Source organism: Pagrus pagrus (assembly GCF_965226575.1).
Source record: "Pagrus pagrus genome assembly, chromosome: 19".
NCBI lineage: Eukaryota > Metazoa > Chordata > Actinopteri > Spariformes > Sparidae > Pagrus > Pagrus pagrus.
In genome coordinates, this window is record NC_140203.1 from 2,801,268 (window position 1) to 2,825,296 (window position 24,029).

The following is a 24,029-nucleotide window of genomic DNA, read 5'->3' on the forward strand; positions in this document are numbered from 1 at the left end:
TCCGCAGGTGACCAGTCGGGCGAGTGCCGGGCTCATGGGAACCTTGGCTCGGCGCTCTTCTCCAAGTGCAGCTACAGAGAAGCTCTGGCCAATCACAGAAACCAACTGGTGCTGGCCATGAAGCTCAAGGACAGAGAGGTGCGTTTGCATGCGTGTGTGTGAAACATATAGTGTGTGCTCATGTTTATTCATGCGACGACACATGTTGTGTGGAGTCTCAGTTCGAGTGCAGATGATCAGAAAACAGCCTGATGTTCGTGCACCGTGCACGTCCACCAGCTTATGAGCAGCCAAGAATTGGGACGTTACCAAGTCAAGTGTTTGGCTCCAGTCCTAATCCTGCTGACACCGAGTCCAAAACATACTTATATTCACCTAAATGTTGTTTAACAGCTCTCACTACTAAATCTGACGCCTTGTTTTTCATGAGCAGCACTGAGAAATATTAAGTTTATACATTTAAACACAACTGAGGAGCGTTAATTTACTAAAATGTAGTTTATGTGCTGCTGCTGCAGCCGATGAGAAAGGGAAAATGGTGCCATGAAAGTCCTGCTTGTGGTCAGAAACACATCACATCCTCGGCGAGCGACTACGGAGAATAAATATCGTATAATTATTTAAACTGTAGTATCTTTTGTCCATGAGCAGGCAGACAGCCACCGTTGCTGCTGGTTGCACAGTTCTGTTCAGGGATATCAACGTTTAATCAACTCAGTCTACAGGTGAATTTGTATCCAAGGTAAGAAGTGAAGCTCAGTGAGGAAACATCTCCTCCAGAGAGGCGACAAAGAAACGCTGCACCTCATTCAGGACAAACACCCTGCTGTCATATCTGAAGACGGCTCGCTGTCAAAGATCACGCTGCTGCTAGCCGTGTGGAGAGAGCTGGGTATCTCAAGCCAGAGTACGTCCTGATATCAAGAGCTGCTGCGACTAAACACGTGGAAAAGTACTTTGAGGACGAGAAGGATGAGCTCAAAGTAAATCTAACGAGGGCAGACAGGCTGGACGGCTCTCACAAACAAAACCTAACATCACGACTACCTGTAACTTCATGCATCAGACGGCGTCCCGTGTGCTCGTCTCTCCAGCGCTGACACAGCGACAAGAAAAACAAAGTGTGGAAATAAATCCAGTTCCAGCGCTCCTCACTCAGAGCTCCTCCGTCCGGCACATGTCAGGACGACCTCGCCGGGGGCTGACGCAGTGCGCCAGAGCCCAGCGAGGCTCTGTTTATTGCATTCATTCTGCAGGGGAGTTAACCCGTTAGGTACCAGTTAACGAGTGTCAGTTAATTGACACCCGAAGTGGAGATTCTTCAACAAAAGATGTTTGGACGAGCGTCTTTTGGACGACTGCTGGAGTTCACAGGACCAGATATTCCCCCCAAAAAGACGAGTGGAAGGATCTAACTGACCAAACGAGAGTCGATGTGATGGGGTCACCTGCACAGAGACTTGACAGCAGGAAGAATAACGTACATGTTGTGAATTGTTGATGTCGTTGTTACAGAAAGTCATTCGCCTCCCTGATGTGTTCACTTTGAGAACAACAGCACTGAGTGTATATGATGTGACACTGTCAGCAGTTTATCCAAGACTTTAACTCTCCAGAGCTGAGTCAGATTACACCGTCGTCATCATCATCATCATCATCATCATCATCATCACGACTCCGACGAGGAGACAAACTTCAGATTTCTTTTTTTGGATCGTCTCCCTCAACCTCTCGTGTTTTTTTCCGGAGAGCAGGAGGTTTATTTTTTTTTCCTCTCGTCGCCTCGAGGGCCAAAAACTAAACTCACCGACTTTCTTGTGAAACACTTTGGACAGTTGTGAGAACCATCGTTAATCAGATCGCTGTTACAGATTAGACTTTGGCCCCTTTATGTCTCAGAACGCAAAGTAAAGCTGTCAGGTTGTTTGTGTGTGTTTACCTTCGTTTAACTGCTCCCATATGCTCGTGAGCAGTGTGTGCGTGTGTGTGTGTGTGTGTGTGTGTGTGTGTGTGTGTGCTGCTTTCTTAACTCGGCCAACGTGTGATGCAGTGTGAGTAAACAACATCGTGGGATGGCGGATCCAATTAAGTCTCACTGGATTTAATATTTTATTTAATCTCACGTTGTGTGTCTTTAATGTTGTACAAGAAATACACAAAACCTGACGTGTGTGTGTGTTCGTCAGTAATCTTGGATGTTGTCTGTACGGCTGGAGTTTCAGTTTGTACACGAACACGTGTGACTGCTGTGCATCGGACCGCAGCTCTGTTCGATTAACGGCTGCCAGGCGTGTGTGTGTGTGTGTGTGTGTTCTTATCTCGGTGCCGTCGGCCATCGCCGCTCATCTTCATGCGCTGTGCACTCTCGCCTGTCAGGTTTCTGCCCGATGATGTTTTTGCGTGTGCACTCAGAGGCTCGAAGAAACAGGCTGGGAGTTTGAGTTTGTGGTGCGTTTCAATGTCAAACAAACCCTCAGGTAGAAACCCTCCACCCTCATGTACGAGCTTAAATACAAATATCATTTTGTTTTTGCGTGATGGTTTTTCAAAGTTTACACATCGTTAGGTTGACTCCTCATTTCCTGGTTGGGCCACAGGCGAAAGGAAATGTCCGCTTGAGTTTACCCAAAGCTAACAGTTAGCCCGACCGGCGGTGAGATAACAGAGCAACACAGTCCAGGAGAAACGTCAGACAGGTTGGACCGCCGCGTTTAAAGGAACAGATCACCCTAAAAATGCAAATCCAGTCATCATCTCCTCCACCTCTTCATTCTGATGGAAAGTCAGGTGAAGTTTCGTTGAACCCAACATGGCTCCATACAGCTCATCCATTGTAATCCAAGTCTCAACAATTTGGGTTCTTGGGGCTTCAGGAGACTTGATGAGCTGCATGAAGCATATTTATGTCTCATTTTCAGCTGTTTTTGTTACATTTTAAAACAAGACTCCAATGTTTTGTGGACTTGGAAACTACTTCACCTGACTTCCCATCAGCATGGAGGTGAGGAGGAGATGATGACTGGATTTTTAGTTTTAGGTGAACTGTTCCTTTAACCATCTCTTTAAACAGTTTCAGCTGAAAATTACGACAAAAATAAACAATGTTGTTGTGAGCACGACATCACAGTGACTCAGTTTATACTTTTAAGCAAGACACACACACACACACACACACACACACACACACACACACACACACACACACACACACACACACACACTATCTCCTAATAGCCTGTGATTGCATCCTGTATCTGCAGAGATTGAGCAGCTGTCAGGAAGATGAATGAGTGTTTGACCAGGTTCATTTTAATGAAAGCAGTGAGCGACTCGCGGCGCCGCCTGCTTATATTTCTGTCCGTTCATCTTCACGTTAATCTCGTCTGACGCTTGTTTAACGTCTGACCAGCCTCCACGTCAGTGTCACACACACACAAACACACACACACGTGTAGTGATGTCATGAATCCTGACAGAAGCTCAGAATCGAACTCAGACTGAAGCGATTCTCCAGCAGAACTCGTGTGTCTGTTTTCCCCTGAACGCACCGCAGACAGTCGAATGTCGGCGCTGTTGACAGACGAGTATCGAGCTTCTCCTCCACAGGTGCGCGGCCTAAGGCGACTGAAACACGGCCATCAACAGAAATCCATATCTCCCACTGTGTGTTTGCTTAGCTACGTCACGCATGTGTGTGTCTGTGTGTGTCTGTGTGTGTGTGTGTGTGTGTGTGTGTGTGTGTGTGTGTGTGTGTGTGTGTGTTTCCAGACAGCGAGCCTCCAAACAAAGACGCCGCCTGCAGAGAGCTGATGTCTAACCTACAGGGCTGGACACAAGGAGACAACAACTGTACATTGTGATTCAGTGCTGAGCAGTCGGAGCTCAAACGCCTCTAGAAAATGAATAAGCAACATTTTTTTGTAAATCACTTCATCATTCAAGTCATTAATCAACCAGGAAGCTGAAATCTGTCACCTCTCTCTGCTTTCCATGACTATAAATGAGATTTATTTGTGTTTTGGCCGTTAGTCAGACAACAAAAGACATTAGAAGACGTAATTTTAGGCTCCAAGTCTTGCTGATCCAAACTTAATGACATGAAAACAATATGAAAGTCTTCTTCCAGACGTCCTCTCTCATGTCTGGATGTGCAGACAGACTTTAGTTCGCTCGGACCGACGTGAAGTTAACTCAGATCTGTCTTTTCCCCCCGACGCAGCGGGAGAACTCATTTCTTCCTCCAGCCCATGCTGAGGGTTAAAAGCCCGTATTTTCTGGCTGACTGTGCATCGCTCTCCTGCGTCTCTCTGGGCCAGTTTATCGAGCAGGAGATGCGGTGCCACTGCTAATCTTTCTCCGTCTCTATTCGTCTCTCCTTTTTCTATTTTCATTCATTAGATCCAGACATCCGTCTCTTTCCCCTCCTACACCTGTTTTTCCTCGCATGTTTTTCACCCTCCTAATGAGATCTGCTGCTCTGCTGCAGCATTATATATAAACACAGTGTAATGACAGGCTGAATATTGTGATTCTTTGATTTGTTTTCTCTGCAGGATGACAGATGTTGTCAGTCTCCATCTTTTTCATATATATAAATATATATAAACACACACACACACACACACACACTGTGTAGTAGCTCACAGTCCCAGACACAACATGATTGGATTTTTGTGTGCGTTTTCCTCGTGCAGGGGAAACATTTTGTCCTTGAGGGAAATCAAACAGTCGTCTGGCCGTTCGACTGTACACACACAGGCCTCGTCATTTATTAAATCTCCCTCTCCCGCCTGCGAGATGTGTCAACTGGATTTTATGTGTTTACACTCATCACTTTGCTGGGAATTGGGGATTTCAGTGTGTGTGTGTGTGTGTGTGTGTGTGTGTGTGTGTGTGTGTGAGCAGACAGGAGAAGAGCAGTGTGTCCTGGTGTTAATTAGAAATGGTAAATCCCACTAAAGGTCAGTTTGGATGTTTTCAGTGACAGTTTTCACCTTAAAGGAACTTATGTGTGTCTGATCTGAGTTTGAACTGAAGAGTCAAACATTCATTCATGAGCAGGTTTCAGTGGTGGAAAGTAACTGAGTACATTTACTCAAGTACTGGAATAAGAAGAAAGAGAAGAAGAAGAAGAAAAAGAAGAAGAAGAGGAAGGAGAAGAAGGAGAAGGACAAGGAGAAGAAGGAATAGAGTAGAAGAAGAAGAAGAAGAAGAGGAAGAAGAAGAGGAAGGACAAGGAGAAGAAGGAATAGAGTAGAAGAAGAAGAAGAAGAGGAGGAAGAAGAAGAGGAAGGACAAGGAGAAGAAGGAATAGAGTAGAAGAAGAATAGGAAAAAGACGAAGATGAAGAAGAAGAAGAGGAAGAAGAAATCCGTTCAACCCATCTGTTGGAGCTGAAGTTGACACTGGCTATAAAGTAGTATAAATATAATCAGATATAAATATAAGTGGTTTAACTTCAGATTTATCCTATTTTTTTATCATTTAATTGTCATTATCACATTTTTCTATATAAAATATGATATATAATATTGTCGGCTCGCACGGTTTCTGCTGAGGAACACACTCCTCTGTATCTGGAGAGTGTAACAGTGTGTGCTGGATATAAATGAGTAACGTACATGTTAATAACCCTCGTTAATAATTCATATCTTCTTCCTCTTCTCTCGCTCACGTTCTTTAAACTTGCAAACATTTCATTACAGCCGCCGAGTCGTCGTCTTCTGTCCGTCACCGTGTCCTCTGAAAGGTCACGTCCATGTTGTAATGTGTGAGTGTGAGTCTGTGTGACACCAGAAGGTGTTCAGCAGGACGCTAACTTCATTACTGTCCCTGTGATTGTATCAGGAGATCATCCTTTACAGTGAGTCTATACCTCAGGACAGAGTTTATATTGATAATCACATCACGCTGTGTGTTCACAGATATAAACTGTGTTCAATAGATCAGGAGCTTTATCACCGATGTCATGTTTCCTGTGGAGGCTGCTGAAGGTGCTGCATGCTTTAAAGGTCCTGTATGGAAGAAAGGTTGATTGTTGAGTCTCATTCCCAGGACGTCAAATAGCCACATGTTGGGTTGGTAAAGCGTCCCGAGCAGCAACAAAGAGAGAAAATAAGAAACTCTCTGCAGATACGAGACACTAACACGCCTTTTCTCCCCATTCCAGCCTCCCTCTCTGTCTGTTCACGTCTTCTTACGTCTGAAATCAGTCTTGTGATCTCGGGAAGGCGATGACGCCAAATAACAATAATCCATAATTCACCTCAAATGCATCAAACTAAAGTAACGAGGCTGTTTTTGAAAATGTGAGGAGGAGAAAGTTCAGATATTTGTGTTCAGATGTAGAGAGGAGAAGTCAAATAAATACTCAAGTAAAGTACAGATACCTGAAACATGTACTGAAGTATTTAAAGTTTTAAAGTATTTGCAGTAACCCTGTTACTTCACACCTCTGCTACAGAAGGCAATCCTGATGATCTGAAAAATGCTGAATAGCGGCGCCGATAGTTGTTCTGTCCCAAACAAATGCCTCAAAAAACAAAGCAAATGAGAAAAGAAAACAGAAGAAACTAAATACTCAGAGACGAGGGATCGGTGCAGGGGTGGACTGCTGATATATCTGATGAATTATGGAGGCTATAGAGGGTGTTTCACCATGTTTCCTCCACTGTAGCGGCGCCTCAGAGGGCACTTTATCATGTTTTATCTACCATAGGGGCGTCTGAGAGTACACCAGTGAATTAAAACACTTTTAAAATAGTACCTGCTGGAATCTGTTGAGAAATCAGCAGGAGTTTGTGTATCTGCTGACACACGGTGGTAAAGACTGTCTTACTCTGCTAATTTGAAACAGCCCTCCTCGGACCTGACGAACATTTCCCAGGACTCCTCTGACTGAGCTCGGGTCGATACCAGAAACCTAAAGATTAGTTAGCAGATGAGTGGGAAGGTTTCGGATCATGACGGAGGAACTGACACAATCTGTGTGTCGGTGTGTGTTGGTGTGTGTGTGTGTGTGTGTGGGTGTGTGTGAGTTCGTGACCCTGTTTTAAAGCACATGTGCGAGTGCGAAGACAACAAGGGTGTGAAGCGTTCATCGTGATCTGTGGGGTATTACGCCTGGAGAGGTCCTGTAATTAGCAGCGGGAGCGTTGCTAGAAATCATTAGACGCCTCAAAGTGCTATAAAAGTGTCTGATGTGCGAACTGAAACAGTAATAATAGAAGTGAGAGGACGTGAGTGGTGGTGGCACAGGGTGACACACTCACAGCAGCCTCTAATAGGATGTGAAGGATTAGCCGTCACTCCTGCAGCCTCCTATATGTGAGAATCTTTTCCATTTAGGATGCCAGGATGTGAAGGCCCCGCTCCTTTTTTTAACACCACAGTCTGGGTGAATGCTCAGTTCTGATTGGCTGCAGGGTGTCACGTCACTCCTGATACATGAAGACCTCTGGAAGAAGTCAGGTCGTTCTAGTGGAGAGGGACGTCCACACCGAGGACGATGACTATAGGATTGTTTTAAAAGTCTGTCTAGCTTAAAGTGATAGTTTGTGTCTTTTGATACAATGCGATACATTACAATACGGTACGATACGAAACATTAGAGAACGGTACGATAAATTACAATAATGATAACACACAATACGATATGATACAATATGATATGATTTGATACGATACATACGATACGATACGATACATTACAAGATGATACGATACACTATGATACGATACGATACGACATACTTTATTGTCCCTGTAGGGAAATTTGTGGATGGACTCAAATACTGCGCACGTAGATGCCTCCAAGTTACAGTAAAATAAACTATGTGTGGGTTGTATGACGTACTTATCCCTCGTCGGTGTATGACCTGCAGCGTAGCAACAGGACAAGAAGTGGCAGGATGTATGTAAAATCATCATCTTTCTCTTCTGATGAACATTTCTGCTCTAAAACTACAGAGTGCTCCTTTAAAAAAAAACATAATTTTACCTGAGGCATGCTGCCAGACTGTCTTTGTTTTGATGTCCTTTAAACTGATCGTCAGGATAATTGATGTTGACTCAAACAGAAGTATGAGTGTAATTTCTCTTCAACGCCTCGTCTTTGAAGTATTTCATAAAACAATATCCTTCTGTGGGTTTTTCACGAGGGGTCGACTGATACCGATAATGAAAATCAAGAAGACTGAAAACCAATATTTGGGACTGATATTCATTTCCAGTAAAAATGAGTCTTTGTGTCAAAATGTAGAACAACCAGTGATGTAATGAGCCTAAGTATGAGTTGTATATATGATATAAGTGTGATAATGACCTGTTGTCTTATTCCTCTGTCAGTAAATGAGTCACTGACTCCTATTATAAGAGACAGGAATGATAAAGTACATCAGGACCTTGAAATCAAAGCTGTGTCTGTGTCTGTGTGTCTGCTGGTTGTTTCCTGGCACTCTGCGGATGGTTTCAGATATCTGGACTCTAACCATTGTTTCTGTGTGTCTGTGTGATTTCAGGCTGCGTCCGACGCTCTCAGCAGTCTGGGTCATGTGTACACAGCGATCGGCGACTACCCCAACGCCCTGGCGAGCCACAAACAGTGCGTGCTGCTGGCCCGACAGACCCAGTGTCGGCTCAACGAGGCCCGGCAGCTGGGCAACATGGGCGCCGTGTACACGGCACTGGGAGACTTCACCAACGCTGTTCAGTGTCACGAGCAGCACCTGGACATCGCAAAGGTACCGGACTACATCTTATGATCTGTCAGGTTTTCCTTCACTGCCATGAACACACACACTGTAGTTGGCTTCTTTTACTTTTGCAGTTATACCTGTTCTTCCTCCGTCACCTGGGGAGAGTGACCGGGGAAAACAATGCCACATCCTGTTTTGGTCGCACAATGACAGACGTGTTTTCTTTGTGCTTTAATTCGTCCCTTTTTGCTGGAAAAAATCGCCTGAATAGCACCGTGAAGTGAAGTTTATAGGGAAGCGATCTACGCAGATGTTACAGTACAATCAGTATTTACTTCAGAATAATAGATTAAAGCTAAAAAGTTGTTTATTGCCGGTTTAACCTATAGAAAAGTGAAAACCTTGTGGATAAGTCGACATGTTTTTTTCTCAGGGAAGCTAAAAATGGGCCTGTACGACACCCAGCTGGAGTCACTTAATGAATATAAAGGCATCCAGTAATTGAGTTTAGGATTATTATGGAGAGAAGCATAATTTGTATTTCACGACTATGATAGATTCAAACAGGAGAGCTGCTGTTTTTTCGTGCTCTTTGCAGCAGCAGTGTCGTCCCTGCGTGTCTCACCCAGGTGTTTTTCTGATGCCGTTGTTTGTATTTTTTAACACGTCCGTCATTAAAGCAGAATTAATTGCATATTTCCCAGAGAACATCATGTGTATTCAGGACAGTGTCTGTGGCGCGCCGCGGTGCAGCCCTTCATGCAAATATAACGAGAACAAACACAGCGAAAGACAACGATCGGAGCTCATTTCACTTTTTATGTGATTTATTTTTTTTCCTTTTTTTTTTGGATGAAGTGTAAAGTTGTAAAGGAGCCAGCCACCGCAGCCAACATCATCTCACTCTGCAGCTTCCTCTCTCATCGCACTAATTGACCATCTGTTGACAACTAGATTTGTACCAGAATAAAAGGTTCTCTAATTAAAATCTGCCGACTAACGAGAGTTTATATGGTTGTTTTTATTCTGACAGTTTAGGTGTTTTTTTTGCTGCGGATTGTATCAGAGAACAATTTCCATCTGTTTGATATGTGTGAGCTTTATCTCCGCCTCTCTTTGAAATCTGTTTTGTAATGTCCTGATGCAACTGACAATGTTCAAGAGCTGGCCTGAAAAATAAATCTGAATACTCAGAAACTGACTTGCCCAAAACAAAAAGAGGAACCTGCACAGTCGTAAGCATCAGTGTAGATAAAACCACAGCTAAACACCTGAACGTCCCTTCTGTCAGGATTGATGCTAATAAAGTGAAGCAGATTTTAATCGAGACATATTCTGCTTCCTCCTGTTAAGTAGGTATGCTACATGACTGTTGCTACATGATTAGCATGCTCTTTTATCTAAAGGTTAAAATCTTTAATGTCATTTGTTTTGCATTACTCAGAAAGAAAATGTTTTCTTCAGGGAAGAACAGCGTTACTCACATCTGATCCTTGAGGACCGGGGACGCAGAAAATCTAAAATGTCTCTACATGCAGTGAAGTAACCACAGTGATGATTCCTAACGATGCACTGATGATGTCTCTGGCAGACTTTGGAGAACCAGCGTGAGGAGGCGCGGGCGTACAGCAACCTGGGCAGCGCCTACCACTCTCAACGGGACTTTGACAAGGCGATATCGTATCATACGCGAGTGCTGGAGCTGGCACAAGAGCAGGGCGACCGAGCCATTGAGATGAGGGCGTACGCCGGGCTGGGGCACGCTGCCCGCTGCATGCAGGTGGGTAAAAATCCTTTAAAGACATATTTACCTGAAGCACTGAATCACACAGGGGGTTTTCTGCCATTCTGTGTGTAAATGTGACACAAACACGATTAATGGTTTTGTTTCCTGCCATCGTCAGGACCTGGAGAGGGCCCGTCAGTACCACCAGCACCAGCTGGAAATCGCTCAGGAGCTGCAGGACAGAGCGGCTCAGGGTCGAGCCTCCTCCAACCTGGGTAGGTTCATCTCCGCTGGACGGAGTGGATGTTAATCTGTGCGTGTTTGTTAAGTAGTGTTTGTTTAACGGTTTATATCAAAAAACAAAGCTGCTGTTGTATTATTATTAGTTTGAAACTAATAATGACGAGGAGAAGACGATCGAGCTGCACGTCACCCTCGAGGATAAAGAGACGACAACAAGTAGGAGGAGGGAGGTGGATTTCTTCTTCTGCACGTCGCGGAGGAGGATAAACATGTAAAAAAAAAAAGAAATAATAAATAAAAACTAGAGGGTCTGTGCATCTGCTGAATAAAAGAATAAAAAGATTTGAGAGTCTGCAGCAGCTTTAAAAATCCTGGTTCATATGCAGTTCAATCTGTGATCTGAGCTGACAGTCTGTTGTTGTTTGAGAAGTTTGATAAAAATTCAGTACGATGGCTGAAACAACCGCAAACACACAGTCGACACGATGAACACAAACAACACAACACACACTACCTGTTACAGCACGCTCAGTGTTTATAGACGATACGTGAAGTATTTTATGTGAGCAGGAGGCGAGTCAGAGATTTTGTAGCTCGAACAGAAACAGAGGGTCCAAACCCTGCTGGATTTCTTGAAATTGAACTTTTTGTTGTTGTTGTTGTGTTTGCCCTCAGTTTTGGCTCACAGGTTTGATACTGGCGGTCCAGTCTTATTTCTGGAGCGCTTCCACCTGCTCTGCAAGTCTGCAACAAAATCCAGTGAACATTGTTGTGATAAGATATTAAACATCAGAGCGAACACAGTCAAACACAGTGCTCTCTGTGGTAGAGCTGGCTGATAAAGCACTGAGTGGTGTTTTTCTGATCTGCTGCTGCGTTCTGAACCATCCGGACCTCTGAGGTCGTCAGGTTCAGGTCCGCTTTCAGTCCATAGAATAAAAACTAAACATGGAGGAGCAGCGTTCGGCTATCATGCACCACACATCTGGAACAAACTCCCAGAAACCTGCAGGTCTGCTCCGACTCTCCTTTCTGTTTGCCTCGAGGCTTCGAACTGCACTGTGACCTTTATTCTTTGGTCTTGTCTCTTTTAAACCTCTTCGATTTCAGTTCCTATTGTACTTGTTTTAATGTTTTGTTTCTTGATGTCTTCCAACTTGTTTTTAATGTATTTTAATGTAATTTTCTGCCCCGGTGAAGCACTTTGAGTTGCCTCGTGTCTGAATTGTGCTAAACAAATAAACTCATCTCACCTAAAGACGTATAACAGTCTTTATCATAAGGTACGAGGTAAGACAAAGCAATATAACACCAGTTTGACACAATTTTTTTAATTTCAAATGTTTTTAAATGCAGGAAATAGTCGTCAGTTTCTTCTTCTCTTACAGTCTGACTCCACTGACGTGACTTTTATTGTCCTTTATGAATTTCATTTTCAAGAAAGCAGAAGTTTTGATGCAATTTTAGATAAAAGCTGAACGCTCTGCAGAGTTTCTCCCGTTTAAACTAAAGCTGCAGCGCTGCAGTGTCAGTGAGCAGCAGGTCTTAACGTCGCAAAGACTCGATGCACCGACCGATCGATCGGCATCGATCAGCAGCATGGAGCTCACACACACGATGGACTCTTCATTTGTTACACCAGAGCAGAAACTAAGTACATTCACTCAAGTACAATTTGAGTTCATGCTACTTTTCAGACGTCACTTGACAAAATCATACACATTTTAAAAAGGTATGGCTCAAATCGAGCAATCTGATTGGCTGTTAGCCGCGGTGTAATCACCGTATGCAACAGTGATGGCGTCCACATGTAGTCGCACATCTTCCTGTTGTACTGGAAGAAAACATGATTGATATGAGATCAATGCAAAGATATGGATTTCGTTTCATCTCGACTTTAAGTTAATGATCTGAGTTCTTCTTCCACCGCTGCACTGAGCCGCTGCGTGTTGGAGTAAAAATATGCAGTTGTAGTTTCATGAAGCTCCTAAAGCTCGTTAACCCGAAATCGTGGCGCCGGACCGTGGACCCGTGTGATGCTCCACCTCTCCCGTCACCTTATCTGTCTTCTGAGGGCCTCTCACATGACTGCAGTACTGCCTCTCTGGCCAATCAGCTCTCATGTTTTATTAATCGGGTTTTGTTTTTCTGCGGCCGTAGTGATATCTGAGAGAGCCGGCGAACCTGACGCCACCGCTGACTGGACAGCTCCTCCACCCTGTGTGTGTGTGTGTGTGTGGTTGTGAGTGTGTGTGTGGTTGTGTGTGTGTGTGTGTGTGTGTGTGTGTGTGACACAGGTAATACGAGCACTGCTTCAGTCGCTCTGAACACCTCATGTCTTCTGCATCGAGTACAATCAGACATGAAGTCGTCTGTTGTTTTGTGCTGTTTCCTCCTCAGTGTGTGTCGCTGCAGTCTGAACACACACACACACACACACACACACACACACACACACACACACACACACGCACACTCCCGTGTTCACTGCCTGTTATTTGAAATAATCAGAGTGAGGCTCTCGGCTCACAGTGGAGCTTTGATGTGTGACTAATAGGCTATTGCTGAAGTCGCTGACACCCTCCTGACAGACGAGATCCAGTCTGCGGTTCAGATCAATGATTCACATCATCATTTATGGATGATACTTTTCTCTGACGCTGAATGCTGACTTGACAACCCTTCATTCTCCTCGCCTCCTTTCTTTCCTCCTCTCCTCCTCTCCTCCTCTCCTACCATCCCTTGCATCCTCCTACTCGCCTCTCATTTCCATCATGACGTGCTCTCTCCTCTTTTCTTCTCTTGTTTCCTCTTCTCCTCTGCTCTCCTCTTCTTGGATGGCATCTCCTCCCTTGTTTCCTCCTGTCCTTTCCTCTCTTCTTCTTTCATTTCCTTGCTCATTTTCTCGTCACCACTCTGCACTTTCCTCCTCTCCTCTCCTTCCTTCTCTTTATTTCCTCCCTTTTCTTCCTCTCCTCACTCCTCTTGTTTCCTCTCCTCTGTTGCCCCCTTCTATCCTCTTCACTCCTCTTTTCTTGTTGCCATCTCCTCTCTTGTTTCCTCCTTTCCTTTCCACTAGCATATCCTCTCTTCTTATCTTCTTCCCTCCAGTTGTCTCCTCCTCTTCTCCTCTCCTCCTCTCTGTTTTCTCCTCTCTTCCTCTGGTCTCTTCTTCTCTCCTCTTTTTTGGTATCATCTCCCTTGTTTCCTCCTGTCCTTTCCTCTCGTATGTCCTCTCTTCTTCTCTACTTTCCTCTCTTTTCCTCTTAGCTTGTCCTTTCTCCCTTGTTTCCTCCTCTCCTCAACTTCCATGTTTCCTTCCTTCCTCTCTTGTTTTATCCACTCATCTTTTCCCCTCCTCCTCCTCTTTTTGGTGTCATCGCCTCCCTTGTTTCCTCCTGTCCTTTCCTCTCGTATGTCCTCTCTTCTCCTCTACTTTCCTCCTGTTTCCTCCTCTCCTGTCCTTTCCTCCCATGTTTCCCACTCTTCTTTACTTCCTTGTTTCCTTCTCTCTTGTTGTATCCACTGTCCTTTTTCCTCCTCCTTCTCCCTTGTTTCCTCCTGCCCTTTCCTCTCATATGTCCTCTCTTCTTTTCTCCTTCTGACCCATTTTTTCCTCCTCTCCTCTCCTCACTTCTTTTATATTATCCTCCCCTCTTCTCTCCTCTGTTGGTTTCATCTCTGGTGAGATTGAACCAAATTGTCTACCGCAAAACCAAAACAATGAGCTGAAAGTCACTAAAACATCTCTCACAGCTGCAGAGATGGGCGATAATTCCTCGTGGCTTTGTTTCCATCAGCATTATCGTAATTTTTTTCCATTAGTGCATCAAAACACCAGAATAAGACAAAACCGGAGCTGCTTGATGCTCGTGCCGGCCACACCCAGCTTCGTTAATCGATGACCGAGCTGTTTGCTTCACTGTGGTGAAGAGTCGAGCTCAGATCAGCGCTCCCCTCCTCTAATTCGCTCTGTGCCGTTTCGGACGAATGCCCCGTCATCAGATCTCACTTAATTCTCCACACCTCTAATCCTCACAGCCCTGCGGCCTCCTCCACGTCGGGGAATCCCACCACAGATAGCTGGCACCCGAACGCCTCGCACAAGTGTGTGTTGTGCCTTGAAGGAGCTTCTGTATCTGCGTCTGCACATGCTCACGCCGGTGTTAGCAGAGTTTAAGAGGAGGGCTGTAACTGTAACCAGCTCTTCCAGCCAACTCTGCAGGCTCCTCTGTAATCCTCTTAGAGCGAGACCCCGACGAACGAGGTCTCCATGTCCTTATCAGCAGCCTCCTCCTCCTCCTCCTCCTCCTCCTCGTCTTCTTCACGTAACCCTGCTTCCTACATATTCCAGACGAGGCTGAGTGAGGCCAAAAACACAGCGTGCTGAGAGGCATCGCTTTTTCTGTCTGCTACAGTTCAATGGTTCAAGCTTTTATATTCTGCTCCTGACTCAACCACAGTCTGATGCAGGAGCAAAATGAGCTTTATTAGAGCTTCATTAGAGGTTTATTAGACCTTTATTAGAGCTTTATTAGAGGGTTTATTAGAGCTTTATATGGGGTTTATTAGAGCTTTATTAGAGGTTTATATGAGGTTTATTAGAGCTTTATATGGGGTTTATTAGAGCTTTATTAGAGGTTTATATGAGGTTTATATGAGGTTTATTAGAGGGTTTATTAGAGCTTTATATGGGGTTTATATGAGGTTTATTAGAGCTTTATATGAGGTTTATATGAGGTTTATTAGAGGGTTTATTAGAGGTTTATTAGAGCTTTGTTAGAGCTTTATTAGGCCTTTATTAGAGCTTTATTAGAGGGTTTATTAGAGCTTTATATGGGGTTTATTAGAGCTTTATTAGAGGTTTATATGAGGTTTATATGAGGTTTATTAGAGGGTTTATTAGAGGTTTATTAGAGCTTTATTAGAGCTTTATTAGAGGGTTTATTAGAGGGTTTATTAGAGCTTTATTAGAGCTTTATTAGAGGGTTTATTAGAGGGTTTATTAGAGCTTTATTAGAGCTTTATTAGAGGGTTTATTAGAGGGTTTATTAGAGCTTTATTAGAGCTTTATTAGAGCTTTATTAGAGGGTTTATTAGAGCTTTATTAGAGGTTTGTTAGAGGTTAATTAGAGGTTTATAAGAGTTTTGTTAAAGGTTAATTAGAGCTTTATTAGAGGTTTGTTAGAGGTTAATTAGAGGTTTATAAGAGTTTTGTTAAAGGTTAATTAGAGGTTTATTAGAGGTGTCACAGCATCTCTTGATTGAAAATAAATCAAAATGAGCAGGCAGTCTTCAGAGATCCTTTATTGATTTGTTTGTGAAGAGGGCTCACTCTGGCCAGATTCACTTTAATACAAACTGAATCAGCTATCATCAGAATCAAAATCAAGATCTGTGATTCTCCCATTATTCTTTTTTCTCTTCATCCCGCCTACTTGTGCGTGTCTGAAGGAAAAGAAAGCACTTGAAAGACGACACAGCCTGGTGTGTTGAAGATGTTGGGTTTATTTTCTTTATCAGAGATCCTTTGTTGATTTGTTTGTAAAGAGGGCTCACTCTGGACAGATTTCTTGTGTCGTTTATTGTTGACTCACTGAATGGTGGTATTTATTTTGTTGAATATGTGACCTTGTCTAACCCTAACCTGCAAAAAGCCACCAGGATAAAGTCAAGCTGTTGTTGTAAAGTCTCCTTAACAACTTCAATAGTCTGACGATGGCAGAAATGAATTCAAAAGTCAAATCAGAGCATGGATTTGGAGAATTGTGACCCCCTCAACATGTATACACAGAAGCCACACACTGTGTCTTATGTACTTAAAGTGGCGTTTATAAAACCAGAATATTCAGCGAGGCTGTGTTTGCTCCTCGTGAATACTTTAAGTCATTCACTTGGTGTCCTGCAGTGAGACACAATCAAATATGCATCATTATTCTCTTTGGATGTGAGCCAGTTACACAGCGTGGATGAGGGTTTTTTTTACTGTTGCACACTCATCCATAATACGCCAATTAAAGACGTTATCATTAATTCAGTTTTACTTAATTACTTTTGTTCAACCAGTTTTATTTTTTCTTTAGTGGTTTTAAATTCGACATCAGTTTTATTTTCTGTGTTTTTGCTCTGTGAGTTCTTCATCATCATCGATTACATTTCTGAAGTTTGATGCCGGTGATGATGAGACATCACACACGACGCTGCTTCACTGACGCAGTCGTGATGAAATATTGAATTCGTGCAAGTATGGATGCTATAAACAGCCTTTTGTAATGGATCTGTGCTGCTCGGATTCTTCGTCAATACAACCGAAATCATTCTGCTCTTAAAGGCTTTCACATGCATTTAGATCAAACGGTCGTCTTTGTGGATGGATTGCAGACTGTGGGTGTAGAAACCAGGCGTGTGAACGCACGTCTGTGTTCGTCTCTCTGCTTTTGTGTGAGGTTTAATCCTTTTTATGCGACCTCGGACAGAACCGACACAAGAACCTGTCCAAAACAGTCACTTTTACGTTTTTTAATTATATTTACATTTACTATCTTATTCTGTTTCATAAGTTCAAAGTGAATCATGTTGAGTCAATGTGAATAACTTTAATAGTCTGATTGAATTACGTAACAACATCGTCATTCCTTATTTATCATCATCACATCCTGGTTCACTTCAAACCCACCAACACGCTGAGGCTGAAGCTTGTCCATCCTGAGGACGACACACCCAGACATCAACAGAGTGATGTAGTTTATGGACTGCACAGATTTGTACATCAGAGAGACAAAAGGACTTCTCCATGAACGAATGGCACAACACAGGAGGCCCGACTCCGCAGATCCAGACTCTGCTGTCCACTTACACCTGCAGGAGAAAGATCATTCTGAGGACAACAATGTGAACGTCCTGTCCATTTTGTTGAACACTGCGAACATATAGTTTAATTTATAAACATACATAATAATTGAACAGGAGGAAGATGTGCATTTTATTAGGGACTTTTTTCAGCTGCGGATTAATCCACATTTGATGCTCTAGTGAGTATTTGGGAGCAGAGTACAGTGTGTGTGTGTGTGTGTGTGTGTGTGTGTGTGTGTGTGTGTGTGTGTGTTCATAATGCAGAACGTGTCGGCCTGTGCGGCAGTGATGTGTTTGACAGCATTTCATCAGAGGGATCGGATCGTTGTTGGTTTCAGTCTTGTCTTGTCGTTGGATTTGTCGACGGTAATAAAAATACAGAATAAAACGCGCCTCTCCGCTGCAACACAACAGAGCTGGAAATGTGCCAGAGACTCTGAGTTAACGCTGAGTGAATCAGACCGTCCTCTCTCTTCACACAGTCTGACACGGAGGCCACATGTAACCTCTTCCATCTGGTGTCTCGACACCCCCCGTATCCCTGTTTCCCCTCCCGTAACCCCGCCTCTCCGTCCTCCTCTAACTGTACAGACATGCATCTGATATATATATATATATATATACAGTCTCAGCAGTAAGATTTAATACAGTGCAGCATTTTAAAGTGCAGTTACAATGTTAGTGACTAATTTTTTTAGCGTAGATGAGAGAATCAGCGAGGTCTTGTTTTAGGAACATTTAGATAAACACATTAACATCACAGCACAAGGAGAAAACTTTGAATAATAACATAATTGTTCTTTTTAAACACTTTGATGGTTCAAAGTAACATTTTCAGCTAATTCAGAAATCATAACATCGTGTAACTTGTAACCTTTCAAGCTTTGTTTTCCTCAACATGTTGTATCGAGGGTTAAGTCCCTGTGATGTTCTGTCTGTTGAGATCAGGTGATTATAAAGTCAGAAATTATTGCAGAGAGACGCGACAAACACAGTGATTTCATGATGTGCATGATGTCATCAGGAAGGAGTCGCTACAGGGACTTCCAGAAACAAGAACTTTAAAGAGAAGATACTTTAAAAACACAACATCACAGTCAAAAACAGCGCACTCTGGCTCGCTTGTTGTTAACTCTGTGAGCTGACTGAAGACTTGTTACTCAGGCTAACTGTTTCCTACATGGATCAACTGGCGATGATATTTAGATGTCGGCCTGTTTTTAGATACTTTTAGAAAGACATGCATGTAGCCAACAAGACTTTAAACATTAGAAAGTCAGCTGTAGAGGTTTGAGAGGTAAATCTGCCACAGTTGTTGTTTTAATCCGCGCCCCGCTGACGTGGAAAGTTTGGCAGACGTGGCAACAGAAGGCTAACGAAGGAGGGCAGACCTGTAGTGAAGGGTCAGTCGGCCTCACGTCCTGAAAGATGACATTAACAGCAGCAGAAAATAACAGAGGATGTAAAACTGATTGCTTGCTACCTGGATCAGTGCATGTAGACGTTTATCTGCTATATCTCCTGTTTATCTAGTTGTGTCTGCTCTGATTTGGAGCGAGATAACACAGTTAAGGTGTTTACACGGGAGCAGCAATATTCAGTTTTGCCTCCATCAGGCTATAATCAAGTTATTAGCGTGCATGTGAACACAGGGAAGATAAAGATATCCTGAGGTTCCTTAACCTGCATCCTCTCGTCCTCTCGTCCTCTCGTCCTCTGTAAACTGAGCTGTTGATGGTTGAGAGGACGGATCATCACATATAAAGTTGGGACGCTGTCTTTGGGACTGAAGTTTTTCATTTCATGTTCCAGGACAGAGCGACAGAAGACGTCTGCGTGACTCTCCTCTGGATCTCTGCGTCTGCACTAATGAAGTTTGAGGATCCGTAGCAGCAGATATTATTAGATTTGTTGAATTTCCTGCAGTAGCTTTTTAATTATTAACTGCTCTGCACTCGTGTGTTCTGCAGGGTTATGAACGCACGTGTGCATACGTGTTCACAAACACACACACACACACACACATATGTTTCATTGGTTCATTGTGTATTTATATCTCTGTGCATCATTTTGGGAATTGACCCTGTTCATGGTAACGTGCAGCGAGCTGTTTGATGTTCACCGCTCATCATGCTGATGTTGGATGAATTAACCAGCAGAGCTGCAGAGTTGAGAGTTGGATGTGAGTCAGGCTTGAAGTCTCAATCGGCCTGAAAATCACTCTGCTAACGGACTTAAAGGAACAGTTCAGTTGAAAATGATGGAAAGTCAGGTGAAGTTTCGTCTTCAATGTAGCTGTGAAGCTAAGAACGTTAGCGTGCACACTTAAAAACTGGACTTGGCCTTGTCTTAAAAGACTTTAACAACTCTGCTAATCACTCAGCTCATCTCTCTGTGTTTCTCATCAGCATCTTTGTGTTCCCTCTTCTCTTCTCAGGCATCATCCACCAGATGAAGGGAGAGTACGATGCAGCACTGAAGCTCCACAAAGCCCATCTGTCCTTCGCCCAGGAGCTGAGTGACTACGCCGCCCAGGGGAGGGCCTACGGCAACATGGGCAACGCCTATCACGCCCTGGGCATCTACGACCAAGCTGTCCGGTACCACCGACAAGAGCTGCAGATCTCACTGGAGGTGAGTTCCTGCTCTCTTCACGGGCGACATGTAGACGCCAGTGTGGGAAAACAGAAGTGTGAAATCTGTCTGTGTTTCAGGTGAACGATCGTCCCTCCCAGGCCTCCACACATGGGAACCTGGCCGTGGCCTACCAGGCGCTGGGAGCTCACGATCGAGCTCTTCAACACTACCTGCACCACCTGACCATCGCTCGAGAGCTCCGAGACACTCAGAGCGAAGCGAGATCGCTAGGCAAGACAGACGAGAGAGATGCATTCGGGGCAGAGAAGCAGGAATTGACTGATTCAAAAACTTTAACACTCTTCTAATCTTCTCTTTTGCAGCAAACTTGGGAAACTTCCACAGTTGGAGAGGCGAATACGCTCAGGCGCTGCCGTACTACCAGCAGTACCTCGCTCTGGCTCCGGGCCTGCAGGACCTGGAGGGAGAAGGAAAGGTTTGCCACAACCTCGGCTACGCTCACTACTGCCTGGGACAGTACAGAGACGCTGTCAGGTCGGAGGCTGAATACATCTCACACAAACAACACAAACTTTATATGACTTTAAGTGTTTTTCAAAGACAAATGACTTGTTTCTCCTTGTTAAAAACCTCAAACTTTCACCCACTTCTCAGGTATTATGAGCAGGACCTGGCCTTGGCGAAGGACCTCCAAGACAAATTAGCCCAGGCCAAAGCCTACTGTAACCTGGGTCTGGCCCACAAAGCACTGGGGGAGTACAGCAAAGCAGAGGAGTGTCAGAGATACCTGCTGTCTCTGGCACAAGCCCTGGACAACACACAGGTCACCTGCTGCCGCTGCGTTCACACAATTAACTGTTCAAACGTCTCTTTCACACAGGAAGCGGCCGTTAATCATGTGATCATATTTGTCTGCAGGCGGTCTTCAGGGCCTTCGGGAACCTCGGGGACGTGTGTGTGAGTCGGGGAGATCTTCCAGGAGCTGTGAGGTTCTACCAGCAGCAGCTATCTTTGGCTCAGAAGGTCCACGATCAGAAGATGGAGGCCGACGCTTACTCAGCGCTCGGATCAGTTCACAGGTCAGAGAGATGTTCAGCTGTGTGATCTCTCTGCTGTCCTTCGCTCTTCTTCTTCTCTCACATCTCCTTCTCTCTCCTCCATCTTCAGGCTGCTCCGTCAGCTGGACACCGCCTTGTCCTTCCACAGCCAGGAGCTGACCGTCCGAAAGGATATCGGGGATCAGCAGGGGGAGTGCCGCGCCCTCGGACACCTGGCGGCGGTACATATGGCGCTGGGAGACTACGCCACAACCTTCCAGTGTTACGAGGCCCAGCTGGGCCTGGCGCAGGGACTCAGGGATGCCCGCCTGGAGGCCCAGGTCCACGGGAACATGGGCATCACCAAAATGAACATGGGGGTGTTTGAGGAAGCTATCGGCTACTTTGAGCAGCAGCTAGCGATGCTGCAGCAGCTGAGCGGGACCGAGAGCATGCTGGACAGAGGCAGGGCCTACGGAAACCTGGCTGACTGCTACGACGCTCTGGGAGACTACGAGGAGGCTATCCAGTACTACGAGAAGTACCTGACGATGGCCCAGAGCCTCAACCACGTCCAGGACCAGGAGAAAGCTTACAGAGGACTCGGCAATGCACACAGGTAGGAAACAGGAAGCTGGAACACCCTTTTCAAACTAACTTTATCTGTATGTTTAATTCTCCTCAGCTGCAGCACATGATTTACATTCATTACAGCTTTTCTTTTTTTTTTAAATGAATACTGAACATGGAAACTGGATTATTCCTCAATTACAGAACAGAACGCAGCGGCTTTAATTTCTTTAAAAAGACACGTGAGCAAATGTGTTTTCATTCGGTCTCTCAGGTCTGTTTCGTTCTCTGACAGTTTCTCCGCTCAACAGTTTCTGTTTACATTCGTGTTAATATTTATGTCGGGTATATATTTATGTTCTCATTAGTTTGGATATGCTTTTGCGTCCGTGCAAGAATCTCAAACGAAGCTCTTCTTGCCTCCAGCACACACGCTACACATTTTAAATTAGAGTCATAATAATAGTGAAAATAATAAACTCAGAGGCATCACGTATTCCCCACGTCGGTTCTCCTCCTGCTAAAACCACACAAGTAACGCCGGCTGACAGCAGAGCGAGGTTTAATGATGGGTTCGCTCCGTCCTTCCTTCTGCTCTCTGGAGTGTGAGTAAGATTGAAATGAGGAGGGTGGACTCGCTGATTTATCCCCATGAACACAGCTTGTGTAGATCTTTCTAGTTTCCTCGTTCTCTCCGAGGAAACAGATCTGCTTTCCACAACGCAAAACCAAAAACGTCTTGTTATTATGAACCCGTTTTACTGTCTCCTTTGGAAGTCGTTAAAAAACCTCATATGGGTCTCTCAGGACGCGATGTTTTAACTCAACTGCAGGTGCATTTCTTGGAGTGCAAGAACAAAACCAAAGAAACAGATGATTCTCACTCCCTCTCCAGGTCTCTGGGAAGCCTCCAGCAGTCGTTGGTGTGCTTCGAGAAGCGTCTGGTGGTGGCCCACGAGCTGGGTGGAGAAGGAGGGGGTAAGGCTCAGGCTTACTGGGAGCTGGGCACCTTGCACAGCCAGCTGGGCAACTATGAGCAGTCTCTCTCCTGCCTGGAACACCAGCTTAACATCGCCCGCACAGCAGGGGTGAGGATTTACCTGCAGAAGGTTTTCTTGTTTCATCTTCTCTTTCTTTCTCGCCCTGCTGAATATGAAAAATTATCTCTTTTTTTTTATGAAAAGCACATTATACACAGACACAAACGTAGTAAATCCTGTTTTATCTGTCAGGATAAATCCCTGGAAGCAGAGGCGAGCGACGCACTCGGAGGTGTTTATCAGCTGATGGCAGACAACGAGACGGCGCTACAGGTTTGTGCTCATTCATGATACATCATGACTCAGCGCTTTCTAGGCGTGATTTAAAGGAATAGTTTAACATTCTGGGAAATACTCTTCTTTGCCTTCTTGCTGAGAGTTCAATGAGACTAGCAGACTAGCAAAGCAAACCGTCCCCTGGCTTCATATTTGACTATAAGCCCTTAAAGTGACCGAGCTCTCCTGTCACAGTGGCACCAGAGGGCTTTGGACATAGCCGAGCAGACGGGATGTGTGAGGAGCCAGGGCCGAGCCTACGGGAACCTGGGGCTGACCTACGAGGCTCTGGGAAACCACGAGCGGGCCGTGGTCTTCCAGGAGCAGCACCTGAGCGTGGCGGCGCAGACCAACGATCTGATAGCTAAAACTCAGGCCTACGGGAGCCTGGGGAGGACACACCACGCCCTGCAGAACTATGCACAGGCTGTGATGTACCTGCAGGAAGGTAAGAAGCTAAAGCCGCCGTTACTTCCTCGACTTTGTGACATCACACTACGTCACCGTGTCACACATTTGCATAATTTATGCCCGGCAGGCTAGTTCGGCACGTAAGAATTGATTTGGCACAGCTGCTCTGTTGTTGTTAGTGATGCTAGCTCAGGCGTGTGTGAGCTGACCAATCAGAGCGGACTGGGTATGCAGGAGGAGGAGCCTTAAAGAGACAGGAGCTAACGCAGCGTTTCAGACAGACTCAGATTTCCTGATTTTGTTAAAATACTGTTACTTATTTAACATTTTCAAAGCTTACAGGTCTGAAAAGTGCATTAACACTGCACTCTTTCTGATGGCCAGCAGGGGGCGACTCCACTGGTTGCAAAAAGAATAAGCTTATGAGAGAATGACCCTATTTCTGACTTGATGTATCACCTTAGTGAACAGTGTCCTCATGAGTTTATGGTCTCAGTCTCTAGTTTGAAGTCTTTCTTTGTATCAGAACTGTGTTAAACTGCATCGTCCCTGTTAAATAGAAATTGAAATTAATATTTCA

General features: G+C 44.7%; 1 protein-coding gene across 3 annotated transcripts in view; it reads left to right on the top strand.

Moving 5' to 3' along the window:
• The window catches only part of ttc28 (tetratricopeptide repeat domain 28), a 108,800-nt gene that overhangs the window by 67,610 nt on the left and 17,161 nt on the right, over positions 1-24,029 (top strand). For all 3 annotated transcript variants that reach the window (XM_084382582.1, XM_084382583.1, XM_084382584.1), the window contains 13 exons: positions 8-138; positions 8,520-8,741; positions 10,288-10,476; positions 10,601-10,697; positions 19,955-20,151; positions 20,232-20,385; positions 20,478-20,649; positions 20,770-20,938; positions 21,034-21,194; positions 21,283-21,771; positions 22,618-22,810; positions 22,955-23,035; positions 23,234-23,486. In XM_084382582.1, the coding sequence (XP_084238708.1) occupies positions 8-138; positions 8,520-8,741; positions 10,288-10,476; positions 10,601-10,697; positions 19,955-20,151; positions 20,232-20,385; positions 20,478-20,649; positions 20,770-20,938; positions 21,034-21,194; positions 21,283-21,771; positions 22,618-22,810; positions 22,955-23,035; positions 23,234-23,486 (2,508 nt within the window). The remainder of the gene's footprint in view (positions 1-7; positions 139-8,519; positions 8,742-10,287; positions 10,477-10,600; positions 10,698-19,954; positions 20,152-20,231; positions 20,386-20,477; positions 20,650-20,769; positions 20,939-21,033; positions 21,195-21,282; positions 21,772-22,617; positions 22,811-22,954; positions 23,036-23,233; positions 23,487-24,029) is intronic.